Source organism: Aphelocoma coerulescens (assembly GCF_041296385.1).
Source record: "Aphelocoma coerulescens isolate FSJ_1873_10779 chromosome Z unlocalized genomic scaffold, UR_Acoe_1.0 ChrZ, whole genome shotgun sequence".
Lineage (NCBI taxonomy): Eukaryota > Metazoa > Chordata > Aves > Passeriformes > Corvidae > Aphelocoma > Aphelocoma coerulescens.
The window spans coordinates 72,069,334-72,081,443 of record NW_027184085.1 but is presented as its reverse complement, the minus strand read 5'-3'; the positions used below and the strand labels follow the sequence as shown (position 1 = coordinate 72,081,443).

Genomic DNA, 12,110 nt, shown 5'->3' with positions numbered 1-12,110 from the left:
ATGGGAAACTGAAAGAAATGGATTGAAGTACACAAAGCAAAGGGTAACACAGTGAGGAGCAATCACTCCTACACAGCCCATCAGCCCCTCTACCTACATGAAGGGCAATGGGCACATAAAGGTAAGGACAAATTTTGTGCAGAAAACGCATCAGAAGGACTTTGGACAGCATATGGGAATGAAGCATGATGAGGCTGCAAATATTGTGCTGTGCAGAAGGGACTTCTTTCCCCCTCACCGTTGCCAAGGGTCTGCCCCCAGCACACAAGTGAGGAGGAAGACTTAGAGAGGAGCCACAAAACAGGAAGGAAAAAGGATCTATAGAAAAATGCCTATAGAGTAACAATTATTGCAATAAAATACCTGGAGCCCTCCTCAGGTAAATAGTACTAGGACATCAACAAGTTTTTGTGCTGAAGCAAAATTAATGATGTTCCAGGTGGCTGCTACTGGATCAAATTTCTAACAAAATGGGTAAACAGTGGGTCAGCAGCTCATACCACTCTTCTTTCCACATCCTGTCTCTATGGGGAGGAGTACCTTTTCCATATTGTCCTCTACAGAAAGAGCTTAAAGCTCCATACATCCACTACTGACTTAGCTCTTAAGGCACCACTTTGGGGTCCAGCAGCACTTTGGGCAGCCAAATGTCACAGGCAGATCTTGCTTTACTACAGTGACAACTCTGGTTTTCCAAGGCACGTCATTAATATCCTCAATATTTGATTCCTCATTGATTTCTTTGGCCTTACTAATTGATGCAGACAGCTTCTCCACTTTGGTTAAGCATCATGACAGCTTTGCTTGACTCACCTCTCAAGGAGGTGAGACAAGACTGTTTCTACAAGGGCTGGGGTTCATACAGCGTCTTTGTGAACCACAAGTCATAGGGATCACATCTGGGGGTCATGTTAAAAGTTACCCTTCACATACCATCAAAAAGCAGAAGCTGACCCCAAACAGCTGCAAACCCTTAACCATGGTCCTTCCAAAAGTAAAGACCATGCTTCAAGCTATATGAAAACAAACAACCACAAGTTTATTTTGTAATTACATGTAAAAAGGCCAGGCAACAGGGTTCTGCAAAATATCTTTTGAACCTCGTAATGCCACATTTCTCAGCATGTGACTTCCCTGAGCATGCAAGGAGAATCCTCTTCATCAAATTAATAGCAGCATATCCCCAGTTGTAATAATCTGGCTGCTCAGAGCCATTCTAGTCACAACTCCTTATGTGGCCCTAGGAGATCCTTGCTCCATCAAGAGCAAAATATCCCATACTTGATAACTGGGATAACACTTGAGCAATAACCAAATTCAAATCTCCCATTCTTTCTATAAAACCAGTAAAAGTTTATCTCTGGATAGATGTTCACTCACTGCTGGACTGTCTCCCAGGAGCTACAGCTGGCCATGACAAAGCGGATCCAGAGCACAAAACCAAATAAAAAGTCCCCTCCCATCACTGGTCCCTTTGTAGTGACTATTTTGGCCTGTAAATTTTTGCAGGGACAGATCTAACAAGACACAACTCCTAGGTGACCAATGATGAAAAGGCTTGCCATAGCCTTGAGCGCAGTGCCTGCCCTCTCCAGTATCACCTGTGTTTGGATGGGATAACCACCATCTAGTGGTACGTGAAGGCCACTTCACCTTCCAGAGACACTGATGGTGTGACTTCCCATCTCTTTCCACCTCGAGTACAGATCTGCAGATTTTCTCAGCACATACAAATCAGGGAAAACACAAAAACAGTAGAAGATGGTGTAAAGCAAATGCCTCTATAAACAAAGTAACAAACAAGAGATTAGCTTAAAGGCATGAGGAATTCCTACTGTACCATGGGATTTTCAGCATAAGTAAGTAATTTTAAAAAGTATACACATTCCTTAACTGAAGCCACAATGATAGTAGGCTGCCATGAGAGAATCTCCAATGGCCCTCAAATGTATAAATTCCTCCAAGGGGAATCAGTGCTAGGAGTCCATCCACCTTGCTAAAAAGCATGCCTGATATTAAGGACATGGAAGATTAATGGCTGAATACATCATTAAGTAGCAAGCTAGACCAATATCAGTGCTGACAGCAATATATTAATTTCTACCTCCTTCTCAGCAGCTAAATTAAATACTGCCACCCAAGAAGAAGAACACAGAGAGACATAGCTCATCTTTTTTTTCATGTGCTTCTATACTGTGCCTGCAAAAAATGGAATTTTTCCAAAATATGAGCGCCAAGTCCTCCTCAAACACACTGTAGATCCATAGGTGCAATTAATTTACCTTCACATACTAATCGGGTGTTTCTCTCAGCAAATGGCCACATGTTACATGTCTAATAAGCCATTTCTGGATACAAAAATTTGATTTGTATCTACAATCATGCTCATTGTGAACCAAAAGTAGGCATTGGGTTTTGCAAGTGCTCTCCTTATTACCTGCACTGCCTCCTTTTGATCTAATAAAAACATCAGAAGCTGTGGTACTTTTTAAATATCCATTTGATGCAACTGGTCCAGATCAGGTGTAATTTCGTACCCAAACACTTGGCTAATGTTTGCACAATGAGTGTTTTCCTTGATTTTTTAATAGGCTTTAATGACTAACATGGACTTGGCTGAAGCTTGACAAGACACCTCATTCTCCATATTTGTCTACTGAAACTCTGAAAAGCCTTTGGTGATGTCCACCAAACAGATCTCTGCCAGTGGGAAGCATATCAGGAAAACATTGAATATTTGCAATAGTACCTGCTCTGGTTTGATGGGCTCAGTTGTTGTGAAAATGTCAGAATAATGTTGCCTCTCAAAGACACGATCCAACACTTCTAGCTGCTGCTGGGTGAAAAGGTCTCCTCGCATCTGTTTCCGAAGAAAATCTCTGCTTGGGAGAGAATGGCCATTTGGTACTGGAGATTCCTGAATACCTTTCAAAGAGGAGAGAGAAGAGGAAGAATAAGTAGTCATCTCAATGATGTGACCTAAAGCACAGTGTCTCATTTTATCCCTTGAATAGATGTAGGTAACAGTATGGTGAAGCCATGAAGACTTCTTGAGAGGTTACAATTTGCTGGAAAACACACTGAACAGTCTTTCATTACAGACAACCCTTAACTCGTTAACAACTTCACACATAATTTAAAGGCAGGACACAGGATAATGGTCACATTTTTGCCTGCATCACTTCTACTGTGCCACCTGGGAACCTGTCTAGTTCATGGTCTGTATACAGGAGAACACAGAAGATAAGTAGATGGCCTGATGATGACAGTCACAGTCAATTTGGGTCACCTCCAGCAGAACGCTTTGTCCAGTCACCACCCACACACTCTGTCCCCTTCCTGTGCTACCTGCAAGTCCTGCTCAACTCCATCCCATGCTGAGCTCTGAGCTCTGGCATGCCTGTGTCGGGAAATACAGACTCCCTATGAAGCACTATCTGCAGCACTGGCCAGGCAACCCCAAAGAAGTAGCACAGCCTATGTTGTACTAAGGTGAAGAATCCCTGGGCCGAGTTACCACTACCACACCCTCAGCAAGGCCCGGTCCAAGATGCAGTCCTGACCATCCAACTCACTTTGTATTTCTCCTGCTTACTGGCAGCATGCAAACCTGGGCTCCAAAGCACATTTTCCTCCTTCTCCCCTTTGGCAGAGATTTTTAGAAGGAGTCATAAGTGACTGCCCATGGCTGAAAAGCCATGAGACAAGTTTGAAAAATGTGTGATTGGCAGTCTGAAAAGACTCTAGTAATACAGGGACTTGTTTCAATTTGCTTCTTGCAGATTCACAGTGGTTTCCTACTTTTCCTTCAGCTGTCAGTGCTGGAAATATGTCTTTTATGCTCTGAAAACTGAGATCTGCAGTATTCCCGGGACTCCAGGAGGTGGAACTCCAAGAACAACAGTCAATATCAGATTTCTTCTCCAGATGGCAACATCGAACAAGACAGAGGGAGGAAATATTTTAAAAATAGAATCTAGCTGCCAGAATAGTTCTGAGGAACAGAAATCAACTGCATCCTTAATAGCAAGATTTCCATGAGTGCTGCAGTTGCTTACAGTCCAAGAAGTCTGCAGAGGAATAACATCACCTAGGCCTCCTCTGGCAGATTCTGCATCAAGTTTTTTGATGGCAAGTATAGAGGTGATCTGTACAAAAACGGCTCATTTCTGTAGACATCAGTGCTGTCCACAAGCACATGCTGGCCATCAGTAACACGAGTGATGCTTGGTGGACAAGATTTTTCACAAAGAACTATTGATTTGAGATCATCCTTCAGCATAGATGGATTTTGCAGAAAATGCTGTCTATCCAGGAAGCTGGGCTTCTTTAAGGCAGAGTTCTCAGACCAGGGGACCAACACAGGGAAATACCTGTTTCAACCTCAGTTTCTAACACTGAATTTAAGCAGAACTCTCCTTATACTGAACAGACATTTGATGTTAGCAGTAAATGCTGGAAACTTCCTTCTCAATTTGACATCAGCAATTTCAGTAACAACAACTTTATATTTGCCCTTCTTAGAGAAAGTAATGCAATTTTATCAAGGGTAGATGATGTTGGCTTTTGTAAAGTGCAAGGATCAGTTTATTCCACACAGGAAGGGAAACAAGAACCTGAACCTGTGGTCTAAATAGGATGTCTAAGTGTGAAAAGGTGCAGAGGGATACAAGAAAGCAGTGTCCCTTTAAATTGTTTGGTTTTCTTTTTTTTTTTTTTTTTACCATTCTAAATCAAATAATATCTAATAGACCCAGTGCTGGGTTTAGTCAACCATGTCTTATAGAATTAAAATTCTGGTTGGTAGCTGCATGGTAGCACAGGGCCAGGGAGACCCTGTCTCTAGAGCATGGAAATGCTAGCTTTAAATTTCAGGTTAAACTGTTACTCACAATTTGGCATCAAAGTTAAAGGTTTGTGCAGTTTTGGGATAAAGGAGATGACAAAGGCGAGTGAAATGTTACAAGACAGGCATGTCCTGAAAACTGTTCTTGGTGATGCCAGTACAGGCTGTGCACTGTTTGCGCACCCAGAGATCGGAAGTATAATGAGATCCCCTCGTGTTTGAAAATGGAGCAGCAGTCCCACCTTTCACCAGTGGCACTTTTATTATATAGTACAGCTCCAGATTTTTGGGAGTGAACATCTTGGAGAAGAGGAGGCCGGTGAAAGGAAAGCCTGGGACAGCAGCCTCAGCCAGGGACAGGTGCTGGGGCAGCATAGTGCTGGGAGTGGTCTCCCACCCCAGATACTGGAGTGTGAAATCCAGGAATAAAGGCACCACCATGCACGTGTGCCACCACATCCATGCATCTATCCCAGCTGCCCTTTCTCCAATGGGCAATGAGGCAGGGGATGACCCTAAGGCACTGCCACCAAAGCACAAGGAAGAGGAGGGTATTTCTCTCTGCAAGAGAAGTATGAAATCATGTGGAAATGGTTGTGGGGCTCTGGAGGGTTTTGGTCTCAAGGTCAGCATTTGATGTGTTGCTGGAAGTGCAACATATGCTGCCAGGCAGAATGGGCTGCCAACTCACACCATTTGTACATCCCTGTTTGCCAACATCTCCACATGCTGTCCTGAGGACGTGAGATGGGATCAGTCTCCAAGACACACTTTCCAGTGAAGTCAGGCTGTCCTGGGATGAGGAATAATGCATGCAGCATTTGTTCTAGGGAGGGACCTGGACAGGAGTCAGACAGGACTGGGACCACTAAGAAGGCTGTCACTGCACAAAAGGAAGCACCCAAGCCTCCTTCAACTCACATTATCACCTGCTCTCCAGATCCTGTGAACAAAGGAATAGCTTGTACTTTTGCACTGTGTCTCCCAAATTCAGATTAATTGCCAGTAACTTCTGGGTTCCGCTGTAGAAACAAAGGACTTCCTGTATGCTGCATATGACACAGGAGTTTGTGAAGGTCTTCAGGATGTGTTTGGCTGTTAGACATTATATAAATAATACCATTAACATTATACATTTTTTAACTAGAATATCTTTGATAATTAAAATATTGTTGGAAGGTTTGAAACAATTTTAATTATAAATAGGCTCCAGGGAGTGGTAAAAACATTTTTCATATAATCAGTGCATCCATGTAGGGCTTCATCCGCATGTTTTATTGACGATAGCACTGCATGTATACCTACCTATTCTGCAAAACAATTAGTTCCCAATTCAATGGCATCTTTCCAGAAATTCTAGTGAAGAGCACAGATATAACACTCTCCTTAGTACAAAAGATGACATTCTTTCCAAGCAAACATTCCTTCCCTTATCTCTAGCAGAATGTGCATGTGGGATAAGATGATACCCTTAGCCCACAATTTCCTGAACTACCTCTTATGAAATGCACTGAGATGTAATGCATTGAGGCCCGTCACAATGCCGCACGGAGGGCCTCCACATGCTGCTCCTCCAGCACTGGGTCTCCAGCACACACCACGCCTGCTCGAACAGCCACCCTACCATGTGACTCAAGTCCCCCCCAGGCATCCCACCCAGCTCAGAACACTGACTCAGTTTCCCATAGGTGCACACAATTTGGAGAGCAATCCCACCTGCAACCTGCAGCTGGAAATCATGTCATGTTGGGGACATGTCTGAGCAACATCCTCCCTGGTTCCAAACTCACTGACGATCATTCGCTTGGCAGGGAAAATGTAATCCTTTCTCACTCTGAGAGAGAATGCATGGACACCTTCTGTTCACACCTTGCCCAGAAAACTGACCTGTGTTTTCATAACAAAAGCCAGACATGCTGCTAAAGGAACTGGCCTGCCTTGGACGTAATAATGGTATCAAACACAAGCAAAGATTTTCTGTGGCTAGCCAAAGTCTGAACAACCTAAAAAAAGTCTGGGAAGAGAGTTAGGCACAGAAGAGATCCACCTCTGAGAAGAGATACCACGCACAGTCTTGATGACAAAAGACTGCATAAGCGATGTGGGTGTCACCCAGAAAATATGGAATCACTGCATGGTTTGGGTTGGAAGGGATCTTACACACCATCAAGTTCCAATCAGCTGCCATGGGCACAGACACCTTCCACAATTCAGGCTGCTTAAAGTCCTGTCTGACCTGTCCTTGGACACTGCGACTAACACATCTTTGTTTATTAAAAGTTATGTTCTGAGGACCTAAGCAAACAGCGAGATCAGTTTAAAGAATCTGATAAATTGAGATCTCATTTTTCTAGTGCACTGCTATGGTTAGATACTCATCCATGACATGCTTTCTGAAACAGCAGGAGAATATTTGAAATTGCTAAATACGACTAAACCAGAACTTTAGCAATACTCACCATACAACTCGCTTGATTTAAAATACTGTTTCTAAGACTACAGACCAAAATAAGAAGAACAAAAGACCCTATCTTCACAAAACACTAAAGCATATTTAAAAGCCCTAAAGCTTAGTATGAAAACAAGGCAAAATATAGAAATACCAGTAAAAAGCACTGAAATATAGAAAAGGCTCAGTTCTACCCTTTTTAAACTGATAAGAACACTAGCACAATTTCAGATAGTGATAGGCCAAGGGGGAACAGTTTTAAACTGAAAGAAGAGAGATTTAGATTAGATGTTAGGAAGGAATTGTTCCCTCAGAGGGTGGTAAGGCCCTGGCACAGGGTGCCCAGAGAAGCGGTGGCTGCCCCATCCCTGGAAGTGTCCAAGACCAGGTTGGATGGGGCTTGGAGTAGCCTGGGATAGTGGAAGGTGTCCCTGCCCATGGCAGGGTATGGAACAAGGTGGTCTTAAAGGTCCATTCCAACATGAACTCTTTTACAATCCTATGATTCTATTTAAATACTGTGTTAATAGTGTGGGACAGACCTTGCCCTGGTGCAGTTCCACTTGAGAGTCTCATCAAGACGACAACAGCTGAGAAACAGGTGCCAAACACAAATCCAGCTGGACTAATATTTCCAGTACTATTAATAATAAAGGTGTGCCATGAAGTGTGCACCTTCATGGTAGATTCATCTGATGCGGTGCCCTTCTGAAGATAAAAGGAATCTACTGGTTTCAGATTTTCAGGTTGGTTGTTTTCTTTTTTTGAGCAACATGCTTTTACAGGGTGAATCAAGGAAATACATAGCTAGTGCCATGAACAGCCTACATTCATAAAGGACATGATTTCTGCCTCTAATTTGTACTGTCCAACTTCATTACCTGTTATCATACCTAATTACTCCACCTTATAGGGAAATGCAGGCTAATTAGGGAGGATGTTATTCACCACATTTAAAACATTATGAAGCAAATGAAATATTACCAGGAGGCAAAAAGGTGATTTGTTTTCTTGTAGCATGCATGTAAATTAGTCCAGAGAAGATAAAGACTCTGTTTAATTACCACATGAAAGGTTTTGTTTAAAACGTAAGGTAAGCTGAATTGTCATACCTCCTTCTCAGGATTATATACATTTGGCAGACAGCTGCCTCAGAATACTCTTCCCAGCAAAGTATTAGCTTCAGGACCACATATGTGGAGAGAGATCTTTGTATTTACACTATTCAAATTTTCTAACCCCTGTTATTTCTTTTTTTTGAAGGATGGTATCACTGAAAAGGATCTTTCTACTTTGAAGTGTATGTAGCTGATCGCCGTGCAAATATTTTCAAGAGAAATCACTATATTTCACAAAGATGGGTATGAGTTTTATTGCAGATCAAAGTGAGAAAGAAGGGGGAAAAATGATAAATCATCAGAGATCCAAAAATACTTTTCATTTGGAGAAGATATCAGGCCATTTCGTTGGCACTGATAGAGTCTCTGCTCTGTCTCCATTACCCACTGAAGGCAGCCGGAGTCAGGAGCTGACTACGCTAGATTATATTCCCTATAAGATGGTCACCAATATATATATATATGATCTTCAACCTCTATTGATTGACCAATTTCACAAGCAAAGACTGGTGAAATGAAGCTGAAATGAACATCATGCTTTAACTCATTGAACCCATCAGGCCTGAGTTAATCTCACTGCCCACTGTCCCTGATAGAATTCAATTGATCAATCATGTTTCGGTGATAGTACCATTTCAGTGGCTTATTGCTTCTTCATTTCAAGCCTTGACCTGTTAGATATACTTGGACCAGCTCAGCTCCTTCTGGAGACACAGAGACCCACATCTGCCAACAGCAGTGCATTTTCCTGCCTTCAAGCTCAGGAAAACTCAGGGGAGCAGTGGTGACTACTCTCACCTTCACATTCTGTTTTTACAGGCATTCTACCAACTTTGCTCTCAGGATGGTTGTGAGGACATGAGGACTCTGAATGGCCTCAGCCTCCTGCCCTCTGGTTAGTGCTTGGACAAGCAGAGACAGTGCCAGTTTGGCGGCCATCTAGATCCAGCCCTTGTATGCGGCAAAAGCAGTGCACAGTACCAGTACATAGGCAGACTGTCCCCAGAATAGTCCCAGCCAGACACTGCCAGCAACTTGCACACCCCAGAAGTGCAAGGCTGGCCAGGGTTCACCATGCCTGTGGCTAGCACTGAATGGCGAGGGGTCTTCAGTGATGTTTCATCTGCCATTTAAATGTATAGCCAGCCTGAGTGCCTCCCATTTGCCACTAGCCTGGCCTCCCTCCTGCCTTTTGCTCCTGCAGAATCCCCTGCACTGCTGGCATCAAGGGCCATTTGGATTCTGCTGCCACCTTGGTCCCAGCCAGCAGTAACTGGAAGGTCCCTGGCTCTTCCTAAGCTGCCTTCACCCCATGCATAGTCTTGCAGACCAGGCTGCATCTCCCTAGCTCCCTGAGGTGAGCCCTCACCACACCATACTCCTTCCAGCAGCACCCATCTGCAGAGCATGTCTGGCCAGTGCCTGTACATCCAGCACCAGATTTTCACTGGCTCTGGGGAATGGAAGAAGCAAGACTAAAGGAGCTGAGCCCTGTCATTGGCCTGTCAGTGCTGCTCTTCCTGAAATGCTCAGCAGCACAGCGATTAGCACATTTATCACCAACCAGACACCTCTGGTCCTTCACTGACAAGTGATGGAGCTCTTCTCCACCATGAGAATATTTGTTTCTTTTCTGTAGGGCAGCTGGAGATCCTCCCTCATGTACAACCTGTATACCCACAAGATGTATGAACTGGAGTTGTGCCGGTACACCCTCGAAATGCCATCCCACAGCATTGCTGCAAATCTGCACAATGAGGGGGGTTATGAGACTCACCAACAAAGCAAGTCTATTTATTGAACAGATTTCCCATGAGATTACAGCTGTCCTCCTCCTCCAGTTATTTTAATCCCAGAGTAGCCATATATGGAAATGTTTTTATATATCTCCTAGGAAAAATCTGCCATCTCTGCCATCCCACATTCAACAAAGATATGGTGGGACCTCACACCTCAGCAGCCCTAATGCTTGTAAATCTGACAGCCTATACATCTGAGCAAACATTTGTGCAAATAGTGCCACTGAGTGGAGCTGGACTGCTTGTGCATCTGCCCAGGCTTCCATCAGGATGGTGCTCATGCCCCAAGCCTTGCACACACAGGACACAGCCCTGCACCCTGCACAGTCTGCATCTGGGGACAAACACTGCCCCTGGGCTGGGGGACTTCCCACAGGTCAGAGCATCTAACAGCAGGCCTGACTTGTTTTGCTACCCAGCAGCTCCAGCGAGGGCTGTGGTGGTGGAGGGGAGTCAGTTGAACTGTCCCCTGCTATGCTCTAGGACCCCAGCACAGCTGCCTCTGCAGATGTGCCCACCCCAGTCGGGGTCCAGGAACTGAGTAGACAGCAATCTGTGGAGCAGCATGGGCTGGTGTCCTGACCATCCCTAGCCTGGCAGCTGTCAGTTCAGCCTCCATGCAGCATTCTCAAGGAACAACAGTGATGTTCATGGGCATCAGCCCCGCCATGTGGCAGAGTCTATCTGAGAACAGTGGCTGGAGGGACTGATGAAACCACTGCAAGTTCTATGACTGCTCTTCTGCCACAGTTTTATGTTTAAAAAACAGCAAAAATTATGTCAGTGATATCCCCCTTCATGGTGGGGAATTTAGAAGTGCAGAGATGAAGGTTGAAAGGTAGAGGCTGAGTAGAACAGAGAGGATGCCCCAAGCCTGGCCAGCAGAGAATGGGAACATGCATCCCACTGTGGCTACTGGGCCACAGGAGACTGTGGGCACTTGGAAAAGCCTCCAGGTTCATGGGACCCCTTGGCCAGCTGCAGTGTAGTGTGGAAATATGCTTGTGTTTCTGTGATTTCTGTAGTAACTAAGGTGAGCAGTAACTCCAGTAATTATATACTAAATGTCACAACAACTTCCTTAAAAAATGATTGTGCAAAACTGATTCTCTTCCTAATCCATTTCTGTAAGCTGTGTTCAGCTTTAGAGACATGCACTTTATATCATGTACTCCCAGCTCAAAAGGTATTTTAAAATGATTGTTAAAAGCATATTGAAGCAAATTCTAACAAAGTTTATACCTATTTCCATACCATGTCATAGCATATCTTTTCATCACTTCTTTAAAAAAAACTAATTTCTATGTAGGCTTGGGTGAGAGACTAATGCAAGTTGCAGATGAAACTGTGTTCTGTGTAGGTTTGGAAATGCTACAATGGCCTCTGGTTACAAACAAGCGGGAGAGGATTTCAGAGAGCTCTGAAAAATACTAGGAGACAGAAATTTGACAGCCAAAGGAAAAGTGGTGGTAGGATAGGCAGTTGAATGGGGTCTACGCAAACAGTGACCAGCTCAGGACCAAGAGCTCTGCTGCATCCCAGCAAGCTTTGCCTAAGGGAGGAAGCCTTCAAGCAAGGCAAAGCTCCTAAGAAATGCAGAGGACTCCCAAACAGCAATGCTACTCCTCCTAAAATGGAAACTCCTAGCAAAGCATTCAAGCAGTACCACCAAGATATGATGAAGCTGGTTTTACTAAAAGCAAAGGAGAGAAAAACCTGTGGAGGATGAAGCTTGCTCTACCAGTAGTGGTGCTCTGCATTGTCTCACAAATGGAAGGTGTCCGCCTACATTTCCTGTGCAATTATCCACAAAGAGCTCTAATAAGGAGTTCTTACACCTGCAGACTTTTCTTGTGCATAAATTACATATCGCCTAATTTTACAAAATCACAAATAGT

At 44.0% G+C, this 12,110-nt stretch overlaps 1 protein-coding gene across 5 annotated transcripts in view; it reads right to left on the bottom strand.

Moving 5' to 3' along the window:
• The window catches only part of PAX5 (paired box 5), a 131,895-nt gene that overhangs the window by 80,157 nt on the left and 39,628 nt on the right, over nt 1–12,110 (bottom strand). For all 5 annotated transcript variants that reach the window (XM_069002073.1, XM_069002074.1, XM_069002077.1 and 2 more), the window contains one exon: nt 2,750–2,925. In XM_069002073.1, coding sequence (XP_068858174.1) covers nt 2,750–2,925 — 176 coding nt within the window. The remainder of the gene's footprint in view (nt 1–2,749; nt 2,926–12,110) is intronic.